The 22,298-nt window shown below is 62.2% G+C and overlaps 2 protein-coding genes across 2 annotated transcripts in view; one reads left to right on the top strand and one right to left on the bottom strand.

The window, feature by feature from the left end:
* The window catches only part of PCSK6 (proprotein convertase subtilisin/kexin type 6), a 51,213-nt gene extending 36,930 nt beyond the window's left edge, over positions 1-14,283 (bottom strand). The window contains exons 1-6 of the mRNA XM_068958842.1: positions 14,047-14,283; positions 4,593-4,697; positions 2,115-2,225; positions 1,834-1,977; positions 1,641-1,717; positions 1,344-1,432 (exon numbers count right to left, since the gene is read on the bottom strand). Of these exons, the coding sequence (XP_068814943.1) occupies positions 1,344-1,432; positions 1,641-1,717; positions 1,834-1,977; positions 2,115-2,225; positions 4,593-4,697; positions 14,047-14,283 (763 nt within the window). The remainder of the gene's footprint in view (positions 1-1,343; positions 1,433-1,640; positions 1,718-1,833; positions 1,978-2,114; positions 2,226-4,592; positions 4,698-14,046) is intronic.
* Positions 1-22,298, top strand: part of PLEKHO2 (pleckstrin homology domain containing O2) — a 96,350-nt gene that overhangs the window by 34,051 nt on the left and 40,001 nt on the right. The gene's annotated exons all lie outside the window — the stretch shown is intronic.

Raw genomic sequence — 22,298 nt, 5'->3', positions numbered from 1 at the left:
CCGCTTGCTTTACGCTCGGGGCTGGTCCGCAAGGGAAAAAAGACTCTGGCCGAGTCGAGGCAGTGGGGCTGCAGCCTTAATGCAGAGGAACAGCTTATTACAGGACTAAACTCAGCAGCGTTAAGTCATCCCGCGCGCACGAGGGATGCAGGGGACAGGATGAAGGGGGACGCGCCGCAGCAGCCCTCGCCCGGTCCCTGCCAGCCGGGCTCCCCAGCATCCTCACCGCAACCACCTCCCGGCGCCCGGCCCCGACCGGGTTAAATCCCGGCCCCCGCCAGCCCCCCGGGAGCCGTCCCCCCGTGGCTGCAGCCCTATAGAGAGAGGCTCCTTCCTGGCGCTGCTGAGCAGGCTGCGGCTCGAGGGCCAGACCTGGGCGCTCGGCTCTTTACTCCGGGAGGCACCAGGTCTCCCGGCAGCCGGGGCAAAACACCCAGCGAACGTAAGCCCAACCGCTCTGCCTGAGACGCTTCCTGAGGAGCGAGCAGGCCGAGCGTCTGTCGTCCCGTCCGGGAGCAATCCCAGCCTGGGTTACACCCCGTCTGCTACGCAGACACGTCGACTTGCTCCCCCACCTTCGTCGCTGGCTTAAACCACTCCTTTAATACGCGCGCTGCGTCTGAACTGGTTAAAGGCTACCCTGACGCGAACGAGCTGTCCGTTTCTAATTAGCATCAGCAATCCGGTGTAGTGAGAAAGAGTACTTTGCTCCGCGCGGGAGGATCAGCGCGGCGGCGGGGGCCTCGCTGTAACGGTGTGCTCGGTGCCCGTTTGGCGCCCGCGTGCCTCTTGCCGGCGGGGAAACGCCAGCCCGTCCCGGGGTTCGCGCCGAAGGCGGCAGCTGGCGCGGGCCGGGAATTCGGCTGTTGCAGGGGACCGGGCATGGGGAGTGGTGGTGGTGGTGGAGGGGGGCTGCCCCGGATCATCCCCCCCCCCCCCAAAACCCCGAACGGCTCATTTGGCAATCGCGGCTCGGAAGCGGGAGGCTGCCAAAGCGGCCGCTGGGCAGCGCCAGGCTTCCTGTTGCACCCGACTCGGGCGAAACCGCCTCGATTTTGGGGCTGGCGGCATCCCTCCGGGAGCGCGAGGCGCACGGGCCTTCACTGAGCGCACGGGGACAGGGCGGCGTGACCCAGGCCAGGCGAGACCCAAGCTCAAGGTCTCCCCCCCCCCCCAAAATAGGCAGAAGCGGGGTTTCCCGTGGCTGGGCAGCGCCTTTCCCGCACCCGGCCGGGAACCGCCTGCCCTCCCCAAAACCCTCCGCGCGCTCCCTCCTTCCCTAAGGGGCTGCTCCGGGGCGAGCGGCGGGGGCACCCAGCGCCGGAGCCGCGCGGCAGCCTTACCTCCGATGCGCGCGTTGTACGCGATGCCCACGATGCAGTACGAGTTGTTCGCCGCCGCCGCCACTTCCCCCGCGCAGCGGGTGCCGTGCCTGCAAGGCAAAACGCCGTGAGCAGAGGGCGCCCGGCCGCGGCATCCCCCCGGCCCTGTCCCGGCCCCGCCGGGGGGCTCGCAAACGCGGAGAAAAGCCCTTTACCCCAAACCCCGGAGGGCGGGGGGGGGCCGTGCCGCGGCAGGGACCCCGGCAGGGCTTCGAAAGCCGGAAGCGCCGGGCTCGCCGCCGCACGCGCGCCACGTACTTGTTCTCGTTGCTGGCGTCGTAGCGCGGCGTCGGGTCGGGGTCGTTCCCGTTCACGTCGTAGCTGGCCAGAGCATCCTGCGGAGCGCGTTTCTTCCGTTAGCCGGACGCGGCGCGTTTGGCCGCCCCGACGCTCTCCCCGGCCCCGCTTAGACGCCGCCCCCGGAGCGGCCCGATCGCTCGCTCCCACTCACGTAGTTTTGCAGGAGGTCGGGGTGGTTTCTCTCTATGCCGTCATCGAGGATGGTGACCACCACGTTTTTGCCCGTGTAGCCCCGCTGCCAGGCCGCGACGACGTTCATTTCCGACCGGCACCGGCTGCTTTTATCGCCGCAGTGCTACGGGCAGAAACGAGGCGGCGGGTTCATCCCTTCGCGCGCGGTGCAAAGCAACCGAGCCGAAAAGACGGGAGCAGAGGCGGGGGGGGGGGGGGGGGAACAAAAAATAAGCAGATATCGCACAGCGAGACGCTCACCAGGTACCACATGTTAGGCCACACCGGGTCGTTGAAGGCCGGCGGCTGGGGGTCGCCCCGAACGAGCCTCTTCGCCCGGCGCTTCACCTCCTGCTGCTGCAGCCACTCCACCTGCGGGCAGAGCCGCGGCGCTGAGGCCGGCCCGGGGCCGCAGCTCGTGACGGGCGCCGCGCTCCGGCCCCGGCTCCCCCCCGGCCCGGCCTCGCCGGCCACGAAACGCCCGTTTTGGACAGGGGTCAGACCTGTCGGCTGGACCTTTTTTCTTCGCCCGGTTGTAGCTTTCTAGCTGTATTTTGCAGACGCTGAGGTGGGTGGGGGGCGCCGGGCGTATCCGAAATTGGACATTTCCAGCAGAGAGCTCGATTTACAGATATATATATATATATATATTTTTTTTTTTCTATAAAAACATTGTTGAAATGATAAAAATACCTATTTCGCAGCAAAACTCATTTACGCAACTTCACGCTCCAGCTCAAAAGAAAAAAAAAAAAATGCCGGGGCAACGCCGGGCGGCCGCTCAGTTAGAGCCCCTTGTCTGCTGCACGCAGCGCTCCTGGCGGGCAGCGTCCCGGCTCGCGCGCGGACCCCCGTCCTGGGCGGCCGCGGCGCCCCGCAGGCAGACCCTCTGCTTGCAGCGGGCTCCCCGAGGAGCGGCCCGGGGGGTCTGCCGCAGCCGGGCGGTCCCGCGGCACGGGCGCTATCGCTTGCCAACATCCCGGCCGACACCGGTCGCTCGTTCGCTGGGCGAAGCAGCTGCTGGGGAAATTTAAAAATAAGGATCTTTTGCTGCTAGAAGCGGCCAGAACTGTTAAAACTGCCTGCAAGGAGGCGCTTCTCCCCCCGGCACTTCCACGTTTCCCCCCTTGGAGGATGACGTACGGATCCAGCCACCTAAGGCAGGTTTATTTAAAAAAAAAAAGAAAAATTCAGGACAAGGATGCAAATTCCTCGCAATTCTGCAAAAGCAACAACCCGACTCGCCCGAACGGGTACGCAGCGCTTAAAACGGAAATCCACGGCAAACCAGACGGCCGCGGCACGCGCTGGTCGTAAAGCGGGGCAGGAGCGCTGCAAGCGTTACGGCTTCTGCCCCGGCGCCCGGCCGCGGGCGCAGGGACCTGGCCCCGCGCCGTGCCCCGGAGCGGCGCTTCCTTTCTGAGCGGGTCTCGCAATCGGCGGTTGAGGCTCGCGCCGGCGACCGCGCTCCTCTGTGCGGGCTGCAGCCTCCCTCCCCTGCTTCGCAACTTGGGGGGGGGGGGAAAAAAGCCCCAAGTGCTGCTTTTTTGCAGGAAAAAGTCGAGCAGAGCGCGCTCTCCTCCGGCGAGGACGCGGCCCCGCGCCGACCCGGTTCGCCGTCGAACTCCCACCGCCCGCAACCGGGGCGGGCAGCGGGGAATCGCCTCCGCGCCGGGCGAGGAGCAAAACCCCGCCGGCGATGCTCGGGAGGGCGAAGAAAGAAGATGGCAAGAGGCCGGGAGAGCCGAGCAGCGAGGCCGAAGGCAGACGCCGCCGCCGCCGCCGCCGCCGCCGTCTCCTCTCTCGCGGCAATAGCGGCGAGGGCAACTCGGCGCCGGCTCCCCGAGGCCGGCGGGGCAGAGGTGGTCGGCGGCGGTCCTTTCGCCAGCGCCCGCGGGGAAGCGGCCCCCCGATCGCCGTCTCTTGCTGCCGAGCAAACCCATAAATAACCCCGGGAAAGCACCGAGCCCAAAACATCTGCAAACGACTGAATTTGCTGGGTCTTCTGCAATATTTGTTTCCATCTTTGCTGTTCCAGCTCGAGATGTCGTGTTTCATCGCGCCTCTTCCTGCTCACCCCAGCCAAAAGGTGCTACCGACCCTGGCCAAATATTTCAGAGCATCCCTGCGGGCAGAGAAAGGGGCGAGAGCCTGGCGCGGGCAGGAGGCGCCTCGGGAGCCGGGAAACCCTTGTGTTTCCCCGCTGCCCCGAGCGGCGCTCAAACCGGTCCTGTTTATAAGGACTTGTTTTTTTTTTAATCCCCCCCCCTCCCATTACTTCTGTCAATTCAGCTGCGATGAAAATCCCTTCGGATGCTCGCTCGAGGAAAAAGCAACGCGCCGCTATTGCCAAAGATTTCCCACATAGCAACCATCGAGGCAGCAAGTGTTATGGCAACTGCATCAACAGCCCTCGCCGACAGCAGAGTTTCTATGCTGGAAGGCTGTTCCCCCCCCGGCTTGCAGGCAGATGTTAGCGTTTACTCACTCGTGAGTATTTTCTGCTCGCTGATAAACACACCCGCGTCCAATGAGTCACGCCGCGCGCCCGCAAAGGGCGGCGTTGCAAGGGACACGCGTTGTAGCGGCGAGGGCGCGCGCCGCCGGCCCCGGAGCAGCTCCCGCACCGAGGTTCCCGCGGGCGGGCGGGCAGGCGGCGGTGCGGGCTCGCGCCGGGGCGCCTCTCCGTCCGCCGGGGGGGGGGGGGAAGGCGAGGAGGGACTCGGCTCGCGGCCGTACCTTGGGGTCCATGCGGAGGAAGCTGTGCGGCCCCCGGCTGCTCAGCGTCGAGCGCTTGAACGTCCTGCTGTGGTGGAAGTGGTAGTAGTTCTCCAAGTTCCCGATCTGCGACAGGCGGGAAAGAGAAAGGAGGGAGAAGGGTTTTCCCCAAGGTTGCCACCCCAAAAACCAGGCGCTGGGCCGGCCCCGCTGCCGGCCCCCCCCCCCCCCGGCGAGGCCGGAGGCTGCGGAGCGGCACCGAGCCCCGGCACCGTTTTAATCAAGTTGCAGCAATTAACTGCATCTTTGAGAACCGCCTTCCGCCGGCTGCAAGGCGGAAATAAGAAAGGAAAACGAGTTCAGCAGCTGCGGGGGGCTCGTGCCGGGGGCGAGGGGCCGGCGCTTGGCCTCGCGCGGTGCTCCCCGAGCTGCACAGCCCCGTGGCGAGAGGTTAAACGCAGTTTTGCTAAACCTGGCCACTCGCCCGGGAAGCTCAGGAGACAAATAAGCAGGAAAAAGGCCTACGTTTAGCCTGGGGTCAGGGACCGCAGCAGGAAGAGAGGTCCCCCAAACAAGCCAACCTTTCCCAAGGACGTACGAAGCGCGCAGCAGGCTAGAGCCCTTCCCAGCCCGGACCCGCGCGCCGCTGCCGGTCCCTGCGGGTGCCCGAGCTGCGGGGAGACGCTGCGCCAGCCCTGCCGTGCCCCCCAAGCCTCCCTCCGCCTGCCCCACGCTTCGCTTCCCTTCCTCTCCCCGCTCCTCCGAATCTCCCTTTTCCCTTCCCCGGAGCCGCCTTGGGTGCGCACGGAGGCGGCCGGAGAGGACGCAACGCTTTTTCCATCCCTCGAGCGCAGATGAAGTTCAGCCGCCCCAGCATCGGTTCGTCTCAGCCCCCTCCGGCATCCCTGCGCGTCCCCGTCCCCTCTGCAGTCCCACCGCCCCCAAGAGCGTGCCGGGGCCGGGAGCTGGGCGCCGGGGGGGCCAACCGGTTTGTCTGAACGAGCCGGGCAGATTGCAGTTATTTACATATTTATCATACTTAATACCTCCAGATTTGCCAGTGCCTCTTTCCAGTGTTAAGCACGTAATTAGTTTTGCTCTGCCTTTGATGCCAGCGTGTCGCTTTACTTACTTGCCTTTACTGCACTTAGTGTAGTTTTTGTAATTTGCTTCCACTCGAATCGGTTTAAGCGCTTCTCCCCCCCGACACTTTTCTTTCGCTGCATCATGGAATAGCTGTGCGTTTTGTTTAGCATCTGTATGCAAAGTGGTTGCTTGCTGCAATCTGTGGCTGCCTCTGCAGCTGGCTCCTAAGACCCTTTCCTTAAATTCGTTCTTTCTTAAGCAAGCAAAGAGAGGCTCTAACATCCCCCAGCTTGGGAAAGAGCTTGCGTTGGGGTGCTGCTCCTCGAGCTCACTTGGACTGGAAATCCAGTTTCTTTAGACCATGCCGTTTAGCTTCATTATCTGCTGTTTCACAGTTCACATTTTGCAGGTTTATAACATTCATTTCATTCTAATCCCCATTCCCTCTGGCACTCATTTGAACAGAATCGCAACCTAGAAACAAGCATGAGCTGAAGAAACGCTTCCGTTCGCCACCACGCGCTCAGGAGCCTATTTTGTGCCTTTTGTGGGTTATCAGCAGAAATAAATGCACAACGGCTATACATTGCAAATCAGCAACAGGAGGGCGAAAAAGAGCCCGTGCCCTGGGACCGCTGAGCGAGAGCGGCATGAAAAGCACCCCGCGTCTCAGCTGCCGCGCCAAACCCTTGGCGCCATCCACGCAGCGCTAGCCAGAGCGGTCCCACGTCGAGCAGAGTTGCTTAACAGAGGCAGGCAGGGACAAACCATCCCGTTTTGTAATATTCAGGCTTTCAGCCGTTTCTCTGCCGTTAACAGCCGCTCTCCTCCGCGTGCCTCCTCCAAGGCGCGGAAGGAGGCGGCCGTAACCCGCCTGATCTCCCCCGGGGTCCCGCGAGAGCTGGGAACGAGCCCGGCCCGGCTCGCTCGCATCCCCGCCGGTCTCGCTCCGAGGCCTTTTATTAGGATTTGCCAAGCTATGGAGACCAGAAAAAAAGAAAAAAAAAAAAGCAACGTTGCTTCATCAGAATTTTTCTGGCTGGTTTGTGATTTCTGCCTCAGACAGCTCTAAAGAGTCATTTATACAGCTCACAGAAGAGGGGAGAAGAGACAGGTAACTTAACTATTTTTCAGAATAAGCAAGAAAGCAGTGAAATCACTGTCCGTGCAGCTAGGAACGCGGAGCAGACCTACTGAAAGGGCAACACGGAAAGCGCGGACCGAGCCATCCCAAACCAAGCACACCACTAGCCAGAAAAGTGCATTACTCGTGGGATTTGTTTAAGGAAAGAGAAAACTGTTTCAAGCTGGATCTAACTTGAACGTTTGCCCTGTTCTGAGCAGGAGCTTGGACCAGATGACCTCCAGATTTCCCCCCTTCAACCTTAAATTAGTCTAAGGAGAAAAATTTAAAAATGCAATTTTCCTCTAAAAAGCTGATAAGAAAGTATTTGCTGTCCTCTGCCCCGAGATCAAAGAGGACAATTAACTCAACGCAAGCTCCAGCAGAGCAGCTGTGGCAACAGGAGCAAATGCAATCCTTGCAGATGGAAATACTGGAGACACAACGGAATTAGGTTTATTTCTATATATGGCATCTGTGACACGGAAGCCAAAAGACTGCCAACAGTCCTCTGTCCACACTTCAGAGATGATGCTGGAAAATCCAAGGAAGGGCAGAAGAGTCAAGAAGAAACACAACGTGACCTTACCAGAAGGTTGATCCTTCCAGGTGACCTACATGAACAAGCCTATCCTTCTAACACGCCTAAAGGAGGCCAGCCACACTGAGAGCACCTATTTCAGCAGCAAAGGCTGCTACCTTCGAGGCTGCCACAAACCCCATTATGAAGCCCACCCACCTGAACTTCAACAGATGATACCACCTAGTTCCAGGACTCCAAGTGAACACTGCCAAAGCTGACACGTGCAGTCCCCAGGGCAAAAGAAGACCTCTTTGCCATTTCATCAGCACGGGAACACCATTTGACCTGCTGGTTGTGCCGTGCCATATCGCACGGCTGCGTCGTGGTACCAGGCAGCCCGCTTCCCGCTGAGGACGTAGCTCCCCATCCAGGTCAAGAAACTCGTGTTCATTTTGGAAGTCAGCTAGAAACGCTCGTTCCTTCTCCCCAAGGAAGCACGCTGCTCCACACAACTATAGATCTTGACTTTTTTGACACCTAACTGCTGCCAAGAACATGCAGGGGAGGTTCTCATTTAAACAAGGGTCGATTTTAATTTTCCCAATCGATTAGCCATTTTGGGCTGCAGCAGAGATTTCAGGAGAATTGAGATTTTTTGAGGCAACCCAAACTTATACTTCAACAAAAATGAGTTGAATTTTTTTTCTTTTAATTGTGGCAAATAAGCCCTGGCGGGAAGCCGGTGCTGCTGAACTCCGTTTGTTTGCGTGTGCAGCAAGTTAGAAACAATGAGAAAGTGTTTCTCGCCGTGCAAAGCTGTCATTATTACACTACGGGTATTGATGGCTCCGTTTCCATGGAAACCTGTGCCTGCCAATTCTGTCCTACAAAACGAGGAGCAGTTTGAGGCCGAAGAAGCTATTCACCACTCTCAGCAGGACCTCGGCGAAGGAGAACCCCACGCACCCCAGCATCGCGCCGTCCAGGAGGCCACGGTGATCCATAGGGGCGGAGGCAAGTATCAGTCCCTGCAGTTTCAGCCTCAAGGATCAATATCCTTCCTGGAAACAGGCATGTGCATGACTGGTTTGGGCTTGTTTCTGGAAAGGGACTCGACAGCAAGAGTTTGATTCTGATAATTCATAAAAAAAGTTAGTAATTAACCAAGAGCGACGTCAAGGCTGCTGGGTTCAGCACAGTGGCCGCTCGTGAGCTTGCCTTGCCTACTCATCACCCACTGGCACGTTTAACTGGACTTGCTGCCCGCAGGTTGCCGTGCTCTCCTCTTCCTCACTCCCGCCACGTGAGGAAGGTCACGGTTAGGCCCCGGAGCATGCCATGGGCAAGGAGAGGCAGGGACAGCTGGGTTTGCTCAGCTGGAGAAGGGGAGGAGAAGGGGAAAGGGACGAGGGAATCCTCGGTTGTCTCCATTTGCCTAATGAAGTGTTGTAGAGACAACGCATCCAGGCCCAAAGGGTGAGAGGCAACAGGCCAGTTGCAGCAAGAGTAATCCTGATTAGATATAAAGAAAGTAGGTTTTCATGTAGGGTGGTCACACACTGGCCAGGAGAGGCAGTGGTATCTCCATCCTTGGCGATATTCAAACCTCAGCTGGTCAAGTCCCTGAGCAGCCTGACTTCATTAAGCAGAGGTTTGGACAGAGAGCTCCAGAGGTCCCTTCCAGCCTGAATTACTCCACAAACGCAGCTCTTAACAGCCTTAACAAGCAATATGGTTTATCGCATCTAGACCACCACACACACAACTAACAGCAGGAAGGGGAAGACAACCTGGAGGTTACCCGGCAGAGCAGTCCCTGGACCAGCACGAGGGTTTTGGCTACCTCCTGTCCCACTCCCCCGTTCCCTCCTCTGTCTGAAGGGCCACATTGCCAAAGCACCTGTCAATCACCTGTCAATCACACCGCGAGCGGCAGCAGCCCAGCAGCGATTACCTAGCAGGGAAGCACTTGCAGCAACACTTCAGTCTCCTGCCTTGTTACAGGCAGGAGACGTGCCGTGGTGACCCACCTGCCAGCTCTGCGCTCCTTGACAGCTATTAGTATTTCAAACAGGTTGGAGATCACTCGTAGCTAGCAAGACACGGCAGAGAGCTGGTAACTTGTCAGGGCACTTTTTGGGAGCGGTGCGCCGCTGAGGTGAGCACCAGAGGTGGTCAGAGCCTCTGAGCCAGGTTCTCCTCTCCTTGAAGACCCTCAGGCAGAGGGTCTGGCAGAGAGAAGGCTGGCAGAGAGCTCCTGCCAGAGGAGATGGGAGCTGCTTGTCTCCTGGGAGGGTCTCCCCGTGCCTGTGCTGGGGGGCAGAGATGATGACCCCAGCAGCGTCTGAATGTCTAAGTTAGGTCCAGTGAGGACCCAACCCAGAGCTGGAGGCCACTGCTCTCCAGAGAGGACCCCCCAGCTCACAGGAAGGCAGGGAAGCCGCCCAAAGCGCATCCTGCCATAGCCACCCGCGCTCTGCCGAGACTGTGGAACAGGGCCCGTTTGTGAGGTCCTTCAAAGTTTACTCTACTGTACGTTGGCAAAGGAAAGACTTTTGTAAGTCTTTCACAGGCTAAGGGTGCGTTTATTGCCGTGACGTTGTGGGCACGGCCGTCCCTGGGACCGTGGGAGAAGAGCTGCTCCAGGGCAGCAGCAGCACCATACGCCCCTTGCAGCACCTTCGCGAGGGCCTGTCCCAGCTTGCTCCCGTATGTCATGGCTAACAAAGCCTCGGCGGTTAAGAATGAGCAAGCGTTTGGGGGTGTGTTTTACCTTTAATTACTTGCTTCACTTAACAATCAAATTAGCTCTTCATGCAAATTATTCCCCAAATGAAACGTCACTCTGCCATTTCCAAAAGGGGTTTAAGGATGTTCTGGTTCAGCCCCTCATGGTGGGCGAGGAGAACACCTGGAGACCCAGCTCTGGCAGTTCCCTGTACACACATTTACACAGCTTTGGTCATTAAAACCACTTCAAATCCCCAGACTAGCACGAATAGCTCTCCTTCCCCCAGCAGTTTCCCGGACTGACATCGAGCCTGTGCATCAGGTCAAGTGGGTCAAGATCCCACTGGCAGAGCGGGGCCAGCCCAGGGGAGTCCATGGTTACCTGGGGCCACACGGGGCCAAGACCCAGAAAGGCTGGTTTGACCGTTTTCCTTTGCATCTGAGTGTGGTTCTCACCACCAGCTCCACCCTCGCCAAAGATTGATCAATGCGAGGAGTCGGAGGCTCCTCCGAGATAGGGGATCGGTCCCATGGCCGGCCACACACCAGACTTTCCTGCTCTCCTGATTCAGGAAAGCCATTTACCCCAGAGATGCTTGGCAGAAACCTTTCTTCTCTCTGGAGACTCCCTCTTACACAAGGGCTAACACCCTTGGAAAGTGGGGTGTTACCAGCCTCCTCAGCCATTTCAGGGAATTCCCGACACCCAGCAACGCTCTTGGCGGGGCGGCAGAGCCCTTGCCTCGCCAGGAGCACTGAGGAGAGGCAAGGGATTGCTTTTTGTAGGAAAGCAGGTCACCAACAGCCACCGCAAGGCTTCCCTGCCTCTGCCGCCTCCCTCTCCCCGAGGGAACGACCACCGCCGTCTCCTCCAGCCCTCGCCACCTCTTCTTGCCCTCGGCTACAGCTTCAATCCAGCACCTTCCCATTGCCCCCTGCCTTGCCCTGCGCACTGGGAAGGAGCCACCTCCCACCCAGGTCCAGCTCCACCTCGTCTGGCTAAGCGATGATTTCTGCCAAGGAGGCGTTCAAAGCCCGTGGGCATCATCCGTCTGCCGTCCCGTCCCGCCGGGCTTGCGGGGAGCCCTGTGCAATGGGCTTCCAGCACAGCACAAAGCAGGAAAAATGGGTCTTTTCTGCCTAGGGTCCACCAGGACTGAGGTTTCTCGTGGGAAAGTCTCAGGGATCTGCACTAAGGCACGGCCAAACACAGGCACCCCTTAAGGCAGCCCGCCTGAGCAGCCTGTACTGCTGCTTCGTTTTACATGTGACGACACTTGCCGGTAGGGCATTACTCGCTACCGGATGCGGCTGTCACTGGTGGGAGTCCCCACTGCAGCCCTAGTCCTCTGGGCTAGCAGAGGACACATGTGGCCACAACCAGGGTGAAGTCCAGTGTCCAGGATCACCACGGCACCACCACAGGCAGCAGCTTCAAGTGCAATGCCACGATCTAAGAGGCAAGTGTGCACACTGTGTGGAAAAGCAGTTTCTCTGGATTTGCACTGGAGAGGCCACTGTGGGAATAGCCTGGTCGGTTTGGGGGGCTCGTGCTGAGGGAGAAGGCAGCCAAGTTCAAGGCAGGGTCCCGAGAACAGCTGAGGGCGTGGGAAGCCACATGGAGGTGCATGTGCTCCCGCTTCAGCATTCGTGGGTGAGACGGGAGCCAGGAACACCCTGATGCAACCACAGAAATATTTCTTTTGGTCTTCAGCCTGTTCGTATGCTGTCCCCTGGAAAAAGGGCTCAGTGGAAGCCCTGGATGGAAGAGAGGATTGACTGGTGGCCACATCCCGTCCACAGGCCAGATGCCTCCAGCATCATCAAGAAAAGCTCAAGAAACCGAGGGTGACCAGCGCACCCAGCAGACAGCTATCCCAGACAGGGTGTGCCTAAAGCGGAGCAGAAACTCCAGCAGGCAAAGACACAGCAAAACCCAGGAGCAGGAGCTGCCGTTAGACAAACGCAAATGGGAAGAAAAGAACTTATTTACCAAAGGCTGGAGAGTGGGAGACACTAAATCAAGGTATTCTCCAGCAGAATAGGGATAAACACAGAAGCCCTTTAATTATGTTATATAGCATGCAAGACTACGTTTTTCTGGCCTTATGATAGACGCGTTTAGTGAATACAGCTGATTCTCTCCTCGTGGGGGTTAGAGGAGAGCACGGCAGCTGAGAGGGCTGCAAGCAGGAGGGTGGGATTCAGGCAGAGCGTCTGCAGCGGGAAGGCAGACACCGACGCAGGAGACTGTGCCCCTGATTCAGCCTCCTCATTCGAATGTGTTTACGCAGCACCCTGCCACTTCACATTGCAACCCTGTTTTTAAGTATAATTGAAGTGAGGTTATAATTTGCAGTTCGGGAGACACCTTTTGCAGCAAGACAAATCACAGTGCCACCCAGCCAGAAAAGCACCAAACTGCCAACAGGCTGCACAGCCGGGCTGGAGGAGGAGAAGAGACGCAATAAACTCCGGAGGAAACTTTGAGGACATCAGTCCACATCTGGAGCACTTACGGAAGAGATGAAAAAAGTTCAGAGGAAAAGGAGCTGCCGTGATGAAAGTCGCCTTTAAGCCATAAATGTGCTCCGGGGGATTAAAACCAAAAGTTCCTTGTGTTCCCGAGATCTTAGATAAACCGGGGCCAGAGAGTCCAAAGTTTGTTAAATCCACAGATGTAACTTTCCAGGGATGGGAATTACTCGTGCAAAAACACCGGCCGCTACCAGTGTCAATGCGGGCTTTATGATGCGGAGAAAAACCCGCCGAGGCGAAGCGGCGCGGCGCTTTCCCAGCCCCCGGGGGGGGAGCACGGCCCCCCCAGCCCCGCCGCCTCCCGCTGCAAAAGCCGCTCGGAGCCACCGCGCCGCTGCCGCGCTGCCCCGGCTCCGCCGCTGCCGCCCCGGCAGCTCCCCGCGGCCGCGACCGCCGCTACGAGACGCCTGAAAGACCCCCCCCCCACCCCGGTGCCGGCACCCTCGGCAGCTCCCCGGTCCCGGCACCCCGGGGCGAGACCCCCCCCCCCGGATCCGGCACCCTCAGTGCGAGACCACCCCCCCGGTGCCGGCACCCTCGGCAGCTCCCCGGTCCCGGCACCCCGGGGCGAGACCCCCCCCCCGGATCCGGCACCCTCAGTGCGAGACCACCCCCCCCCCCGGTGCCGGCACCCTCGGCAGCTCCCCGGACCCGGCACCCCGGGGCGAGACCCCCCCCGGATCCGGCACCCTCAGTGCGAGACCCCCCCCCCCGTGCCAGCACCCTCCGCAGCTCCCCGGACCCGGCACCCCGGGGCGAGACCCCCCCCCCCCGGATGCCGGCACCCTCAGTGCGGGGCCCCCCCCGTGCCAGCACCCTCGGCAGCTCCCCGGACCCGGCACCCCGGGGCGAGACTCCCCCAGATCCGGCATCCTCAGTGCGATACCCGCCCCGGTGCCGGCGCCCTCGGCAGCTGCCCGGATCCAGCACCCCCGGGGCGAGACCCCCCCCTAGTGCCGGCACCCTCAGTGCGGGGCCCCCCCGGTGCCAGCGCCCTCGGCAGCTGCCCGGACCCCTCGGTGCAGACTCCCCTCCGTGCCTGCACTCTCGGCAGCTCCCCGGATCCAGCACCCCGGGGCGAGACTCCCCCCCCCAGTGCCCTCGGTGGGGGGCCCCCCCGGTGCCGGCACCCTCGGCAGCTGCCCGGTGCCGGCGCTCCCGGGCTGGGACCCCGCCTCGGCGCTGGCGCCCTCGGTGCAGGACCCCCCCCCCCCCGGTGCTGCCACCCTCGGCAGCTCCCCGGACCCAGCACCCCGGGGCGAGACCCCCCTCCCCGGGGCCGGCACCCTCGGTGCAGGACCCCCCCCCGGTGCCGGCACCCCGGAGCCGCGGCGGTGCCGGCGCCCTCGGTGCGGGGCCCCCTCGAGGCAGCGCCCGGTGCCGGCCCGGCCGGGCGCCAACTTCCTCGCCGGCCCCGGAGGAGCCGGAGCGGGGGGGCCGGACCGGGCCGGGTCGGGTCGGGTCGAGGCTCCTACCTGCCCCAGGTTGAGGTATCCGTAGGCGGCGGCGAGGCGGGCGGCCTCGGCGGGGCCCCCCCGCAGCCGCACGGCCCAGTGGTTGGTGTAGAGGGCGCGGGAGGGCTGCGCGGCGGCGGCGGCGGCCAGCGCCAGCAGGCAGAGGCAGGCGGCGGGGGGGGCCCGACCGGCCCCGGCCCCGGCCCCGGCCCCAGCCCCGGCCCCGGCCCCGCTGCCCTTCCCGGCTGCGGCGGGCATGGTGCGCGCTGCTGGCCCGGCGGCTCTGCTGTGCCGAGGCTGGGCGGAGGGGGGAGCTTCGCCTTTTAAAGCGGCCCCGGAGCCCGGGCGGGGGCGGGGGGATGCTCCGGGGGGAGAGGCGGAGGCGGCGGGGAGGGCCCGGCCCGACGGCAGCGGCGGGGCTCGGCCGCCCGGCATCCCCCCGGCACGGCCCCCGGGCATCTCGCCTGCATCCCCGGGCATCCCACCTGCATCCCCCGGCATCCCGCTGGAACGGCCCCCGGGCATCCCGCCTGCATCCCCGGCCATCCCGCCTGCATCCCCCGGCATCCCGCTGGCACTGTCCCCCGGGCATCCTCCTGCACGGCATCCCCGGGCATCCCGCAGGCATGGCCCGGGGCATCCCGCCTGCATCCCCGGGCATCCCGCCTGCATCCCCCGGCATCCCGCAGGCATGGCCCGGGGCATCCCGCCTGCATCCCCGGGCATCCCGCCTGCATCCCCCGGCATCCCGCCTGCATCCCCCGGCATCTCGCCTGCATCCCAGGGCATCCCGCTGGCACTGCCCCCGGGCATCCCGCCTGCATCCCCCGGCATCCCGCTGGAACGGTCCCCGGGCATCCCGCCTGCATCCCCGGCCATCCCGCCTGCATCCCCCGGCATCCTGCAGGCATGGCCCCCGGGCATCCCGCCTGCATCCCCGGGCATCCCGCCTGCATCCTGGGTGCATCCCACTGGCACTGCCCCCGGGCATCCCGCCTGCATCCCCCGGCATCCCGCTGGAACGGCCCCCGGGCATCCCACCTGCATCCCAGGGCATCCCGCCTGCATCCTGGGGCATCCACCTGGCACTGCCCCCCGGGCATCCTCCTGCAGGGCATCCCCGGGCATCCCACTGGCACTGCCCCCGGGCATCTCGCCTGCATCCTGGGGCATCCCGCTGGCACTGTCCCCCGGGCATCCTCCTGCACGGCATCCCCGGGCATCCCGCAGGCATGGCCCCCGGGCATCTCGCCTGCATCCCCCGGCATCCCGCCTGCATCCCCGGGCATCCCACTGGCACTGCCCCCGGGCATCCCGCCTGCATCCCCGGGCATCCCGCTGGCACTGCCCCCGGGCATCCCGCCTGCATCCCCCGGCATCTCGCCTGCATCCCAGGGCATCCCACTGGCACTGCCCCCGGGCGTCTCACCTGCATCCCCGGGCATCCCGCTGGCACTGCCCCCGGGCATCCCGCCTGCATCCCCCGGCATCCCGCTGGCACTGTCACCCCGGGCATCCTCCTGCACGGCATCCCCAGGTATCCCGCAGGCATGGCCCCCGGGCATCCCGCCTGCATCCTGGGGCATCCCACTGGCACTGCCCCCGGGCATCTCGCCTGCATCCTGGGGCATCCCGCAGGCATGGCCCCCGGGCATCCCGCCTCCATCTCCTGGAATCCTACCTGATTTCTCCGGGCATCCTCCTGCACGGCCCCCCGACACTGCCCTCCCAGCATCCCACCTGTGTCCCCCGCATCCCCCGGGCATCCCTCCCCCGGCACTGTTCCCCGGGCATCCTGTGCCACTCCCCTGGCATCCTTCTTGTGTCCCTTGCATCTCCCAGGTATCCCGTGCCCTCCTCCGAGCATCCCTCCCTGCAGCCCCTAGCACTGTCCCCCGAGCATCCCGCCTGCCCCCCTGGCACTGCCTCCCGGGCATCCCGCCTGCCCCCGGCACTGTCCCCCGAGCATCCCGCCTGCCCCCCGGCACTGCCCCCCCAGCACCCCATCATCCACCTGGCGCTGGCCCCTGGGCATCCCGCACCGCTCTGCCCCAGCATCCCACCTGCATCCTCCTGGGTATCCCCCTCTGCACCCCGGCACTGCCCCCTGGGCATCCTCCCCGGTATTGCAAGCATCCTTCTCAGCATCCCACCTACATCCCACCTTGCACCCCCCGGCACTGCCTCCCGGGGCATCTCCCCTTGCACCCCCCGGCACTGCCTCCCGGGGCATCTCCCCTTGCACCCCCCGGCACTGCCTCCCGGGGCATCTCCCCTTGCACCCCCCGGCACTGCCTCCCGGGGCATCTCCCCTTGCACCCCCCGGCACTGCCTCCCGGGGCATCTCCCCTTGCACCCCCCGGCACTGCCTCCCGGGGCATCTCCCCTTGCACCCCCCGGCACTGCCTCCCGGGGCATCCCTCCCCACACCCCTTCCCACATTGCCCAAGCTCAACCCCTGGCAAAGCACAGCTCAGTCCCCCGTGGGCTCAAAGCGGGGAGGGAGGAGAGGAGAGATGGCAAATAGTGGCCGGGTCAAAAAGCTTGGGGAGTATTAAAAAACAGGCTTCGTTAGGGAGAAGGCAGCAGCGCGAATGAAGAACTGGCGCAGGAGGCAGCAGCGTAAGCCGGGCCGAGCCTGGGCGCTGCGCGGGGCCGGTGCAGCCTCTGCTCACCCAGGGTTCGTTAGAGCAGCGAGGAAGCACCCGCGAGGGACAGGGGACAGCGAGGGAGCCGTGGCGCCCCGCGGGCAGCGGGCGTCCCGCCGACTTGCTGGCGCGCGGTTGACGCCAGCTTGCTACAAGAGTCCAGTAAAGCAAACAGAAGGCTCCCGCAAACTTGGGCCGGCACCGGGGCTGGCCCGCAAATGAGGAGAGCTCTTCCCAGCGTCGGTGCCGAACTGCCTCTGCCCGCAGCCCTGGCCGGGCGCGTTAGGGCTGTTTGGAGCCCAAGCCGTGGTACCAACCAAAGCCCTTCCGAGAGCCTCGTCCGGTTACCCCCGCGTGCACAGGCGCAGACATGTCCTTAGGGGTAACTAAGCGGACCCCTCTTCAGCCGGGAAACGCGACCAGCACGACGGATGTCGAGACTTGCAGGGGTTCAGTGCAACCCCTCTCCTCCAGGCAGGCTCAGCCGGCCCCTAGGAATATTCTTTTTAAGCATAAAAAAAAAGTACGAGGCCTTTCAGGAGGAGTACGTCGCGCGGGCACCGGGGACAGGGCAACTTCCTGCCACCCGCAGAGCCGGGCTTTGCGACCGTCTCTGCCTGCAGTAAATTATCCCTAGAGGAAATAAGTACAGGTGTCAACTGCGGCGCGGCGGCCGGGGCGAGCGGAGGGCGACGGAGGCAGGTAGCGGCGCTGGACTCGGCGTCCTCGCGGCCCGCGGTGCTCGTGCCGCCGACGGCGCTGTGAGCCTCAGCCGCCGCTCGGGGAAGCCGAAGGGACGCGACCGCCACGCGGTCCTTTCTGCTTCCTTTCCCCACCCTCGAGGGCAAAGAAAAATAGATGCGCGTGACCCACCGAGCCGGCGCGGCCGAGACACTGCAGCTTGGGTTTAAAAAAAAAAAAAAAAGGTAGAAAACACAGTGCGTTAACGACCGCACCGAGGAAGCGGCCAAGGAGGGTTTTCACGGGTGAGCGTGCCGCGAGTTCAGACCTCGCGGCCCGTCTCTCGCGCGGGCTTTTCCTCCAGCTGCGCTCGGCCAAGCGGCGTCTCAGGAGACACAAGTCTCCCAGCTGCAAAACGGGGACGCAGGGGCTCCAGCTGCGGCAGCGGAGATGGAGGTTTCCGCGCCGGGAAAGGCTTTCTAACGGCAAAGGGAGCGGAGCCGGAGGATGTGTTGCCTGGGGCAATTTCAGTCTCCATCCCCCGGAGGCGCAGATCGGACCGGAGCGGGCTCTCGGCAGGAGAGGCGCCCGGGCGCTGTGACGGCGCGGTCGGTGACACCGCCAGCAAACGCGGCGTCGCTGGGACTTGACGTCTGCCATCCCCGGGCGGCCGGCCGCAAGGCCGGGCTGAGCCGGCAGCAGCGGCCAGCACCGCCGGGCGCGGGAAGGACCATCTGGGGAGCTGGTTTTGAGAGGGTTTTGGACCTCGGCGTTGCTTTTGGCCCGGTCCTTTCGCGCCGTGATGGCGCGTGGCAGCTGGGCTGCGGCTCTCCCTGTGCCCCCGCGAACGCGCGGCTCCTCCGAATACAACATCTCCGAGGGGCCCGGGCTGATGACGGGTGGCAGTAACACTGCGGCGTGACCCGGCGCTCGACTGAGGCTTCGTTTTAGCTCTTTTTCTGTCGTTATTTCCAAACCGGAGAACGACTGCGAAGCGCGGGCAGCGGTCAAATTTGCGAGCCCGGCCATCGCCCGAGAGGGCAACAAGTGCAGAATACAGCTCTTATTTTCGTTTTAGCAGGCTGGAGCCAAAAGAGTAGGGGAGAACACAATTTAAAAGCTATTTATTTGCAAACCAATCCTTTGGGGCTCTTTTTCAGACAACTTCAGAAGGGGAAAGCGTAAGAGAAGAAGCCACTGTGCAAATAAAGCAGCGGAAACGTGCCATTTTTTGGCCCGGGTCAGTCCTTGCTCTGAAGCTGCTGCCTCCGGCCGACGGCAAGCTCCAGCTCGCCGCGCTGCCGGGGCCGAAAAAGGCCGGAGCGTCCAAAGCCGGTCGCTCTCTGGCGCGACCTCCCTTTTTCAGGATGCATATTAGTATATTAATAATGCATAAATATGCATCGCGAGGATGCATATTAACGCCCTCCTCCAGCAAAGAGGTCCAGCAGCCCGAACGCCTCCGACCCCTTCCCGGGGCTCCTGGCAGCCTCTCGCCACGGCCGGGACGCCGCCGGCACGCCCGGGGACAGCCCGAACGCCGGCAGGCGGCGGGAAGCGGGCCGGGAGCACCGAGCCGCCTCCGTGCTCGTACGCAGCCGCTCTGGTTGCTCCCAACCCCGAGAGTCATAAATCTGACGGAGCAATCAATACCTTCACATTTATATTTATGCCTCCCAAAAGACGACTTCTATCTCTGCGTGTCGTTTTAGGGCTTACAAAGCTCCAAAGCCCCCGACGACCGGACTCACGTTACCGGTGAAAGCCTGCAGGCGAACGGGCTGCCGGCGAAGGTTGCCAGCCGGGAACCAGCTCATATTTTCATTTTCCCGCGCCCGGCGAGTCCCGTAAGCAAAGGGACGCCGTTAGCGCTCCGCCGCCACCGCTCGCGAGCCGCCTGCTTCGCGCCTCTATTTCCGGAAATTCCCGGGTGAATTTCCAGGAAACTCGTGCTGTATCCCAAAACGTTGCACTTGCCTTTTTCCCTTCCTTCCTCTGTCCACCTGCGTCTAGCCGGGTTGAAAAGGAGAGACGAAACGCGACGGGGAGGAAGGGCCAGCGCGGGAGGCTTTGGCTGCGATTCGGCCACCGTCTGCCCAGCGAGGGCTGGGGACGTCTTGCAGGCTCCTCTCGGCCCCGTTTTCTGCGATAGGAGAGAAATCGGCAGCGTTTTCTCCCTGGTGCATTCGCTATCTCCGTCCTCTGTGGAAAGATTCAATCTCGATTGTCAGAAATTGGTAGTGCCGGGAAGCACGTTTCCCAGACTAGTCAAAATATCACCCTGCAGAAAACGCTCGTAATGAGGAGTAAAAAGAAAAGGCCCGTAAAAGATATCCAAGAGATGGATTGGGACGTTTCGCAGCCATTTCCGATGCTTGGGAGCTCAGCTGCTAAAAATCAGTGCGGGGACTGCGCAGTCCCACGCGGCCGCTCCTCCCGGAGGGAAAAACGGATTAAGTTGGAGGAAAAAACCCAACTGTCTGTCTGGTCTCAGATTAACAGAGGGGAACAAAACCAGACAGCTTCACTCGGCTCAGGTTTTGGCAGTGCTGTCATTTCAGAAAACCAGGGCGACAAAGAGATGTCGGAGCCCGGCTTGGCGGGAGGTCGGAAACACGCGAGCCAGGCTCCAGGCGCCGGCTCCCGGCGAGCCTGCGGGAATCCCGGACAGACCCACGGACGCATCCTGGCGCTTCGGCTCCAAAACCCTCCGATGCAGTCCGCGGGCGGAGAGACGCACCGATCAAAACAGCAGCGATTACAAAATAAAATCCCGACGGCCGAGAGAAAACACAGCGTGTCCTAGCTGAGCCTATCCTTCATACCAATTAAAAAAAAGAAAAGGAGGGGGGAAATCTGGCACGGCAATAAGGAGCGTTGCACGGTATTTCCCGAAAAGGTGTGGGGAGCACCCTTGGAAAGTCGTCCTTGCGTGATGTGCTGGCTGTTCCCAGGAAAACAAGGCTGGCTGTGACCCACCTGTCCCCAGAAAGCAGCTCGCCAGGGATGTAACACGCTCCTGGCTTCGGCCAGGCCGGGGAGCACAACGGCCACTGGCCGCATCCGCGCTGCCTGCGAAGCTGCTCCGGCCGACGGGATTGTCAACGTCCAGTAGCAAATTAATCTTTTTTTTGGCGGGGGGAAGAAAATAAAACTGAGTCCTGGCCAGGCTCTGAGGGCTAGGATGGACGCTGCTAATGACGGTGCTGGGGGGGCTGCAGCTTCTTAACGGCTTTGCCAATTAAATCACTGCCACCGAGCACTTATGCAGAAATCAACCCGTTTTTAAGCGACAGCGGATTAAGCGGGTCCTGAGAGCGGCCTCGTGTGTTAACAGGTGGAAGGAAACCGTCCCGCTCCCGCCGCCGGCTGCCAAGCTGCGGCCACCTGAACCCTGCCCGCAGAAACACCTTTTTTTCCCCCCGGAGCTGCAATCCTTCGGGGGAAATGAACCGAAAAGCCCGGGGCGGCACGGCCGCCCTCGCCGCGCTCCCGTTCCCACGGTTTCCCGAACGCAGCGGAGGAGCCGCCTGCGTCACGCCGAGCTCCTGCGTTCGGCTCTCAACGGCGTTTCCTGCGCAGGCAGGACGAGGCCCGCGTCCTTCTTCGTTGTCGCGTGCCGAAGTACGAAGGAGGCTGCATCGTCCCCCGTAACCTGTTTCGGCCTGGGTGGCGGCGCTGGCGGCTCGTTTCCCGCGCTTTCGCCCTGCGCTGCCTGGGATTTCAGCGGATGAAGCTTTTAGCTTTGCAGCTGCAGTCAAAGCAGGCGCTTTTGGGGGCTTTAACCAAGACACGCTTCCTCCACAGTGCTAACTGCCTGCTACGGTTAAACACTGCAAACAAAACCCTTAAAAAAAAAAAAAAAACAACCCTTTAAACCTTATTTTAAAATGTCCGGGGGATGCCCCGCGCCGGGTCCGTCCTTCCCGAGAGCCGCGCGCACTCTGGCCACCTCCCCGGGTCCTGGTGCCTCAGAGGACACCTCGCTTTGCCGTCGGTGGCGGATGCGACCGGGCCCCGTGGTGCCTTCCCGCGCCTCCGACGGGCGGCGGGATCGGGCTGCTGAAGGACATAACCAGACGAGGACGGGGAGGAGAAACTCTCTGAACTTAAGGCGTAAAGCGGTGGGCTCGGAGCTGTGCGGTGCCGCGCGGGAACGGGGCTGTAACGGCGCCAGCTCAGCGCTCAGCAGCCGATAAAAACCAAACCAAGCGTTGCAAGTACCGGAACACAAAGAAAATGCAAGGGGAAACATCGCTAAGCCAGTGTATTCATCCCACGTGGCCAATAAGCGCAGTCGGGGTCCTGAACCCCACCTCCACCAAGGTGCAGCAGATATGGAGCAGATAGAGAGAAGGACAAGAACGAGCCAAGTCTGGAGAAGTTTCTGCACAAGGGATGGCTCCCTGGAAAGACCATCCACGGGCTGGACTAGACAACCCGCAGAGGCACCTCCCAGCCTGAATTATCGTGTGATTCAGCTGAGAAAGGAGAGAGCCGAGGAGGATGTGGCAAGTCCATGCAACCACGAGGGAACGGCGTGGGCGAGCAGAGGACGATTGCTCACCGTCTCTCCCGATGCGAGACGCAGGTGCCGTGGGATGACACACGAGGCGTAGGCTCCCGGCGACCAAAAGGAGGCACCGAATCAGGCTGCGCAATCCTCTGCCGCAGGGATGTTGTGGAAGCAAAATCCTACACGGCTTCAATGAGCGATGGGATAAATTAGTGGAAGGAAAATCAGAAGACGCTCTCTCTGCATGCAGGAGTCCCTGGTCTGCAAAGGTTGGAGACTGGCAGGAGAAGACTCCTTCTGGGGAAGTATCTCCCAAGGCTCGTCCTGCCCCGCGCTCCACCGCAGACGCCCGCCGGCCTGGGCGCCCCAGCGGAGACGGCACCCTTGGAGGAGCTGAGACACGAGCGGACGGGCGCGAGGGAGCACTG

Source organism: Struthio camelus, chromosome 12, assembly GCF_040807025.1.
Source record: "Struthio camelus isolate bStrCam1 chromosome 12, bStrCam1.hap1, whole genome shotgun sequence".
Lineage (NCBI taxonomy): Eukaryota > Metazoa > Chordata > Aves > Struthioniformes > Struthionidae > Struthio > Struthio camelus.
This window is presented reverse-complemented; position numbering and strand designations above follow the sequence as displayed.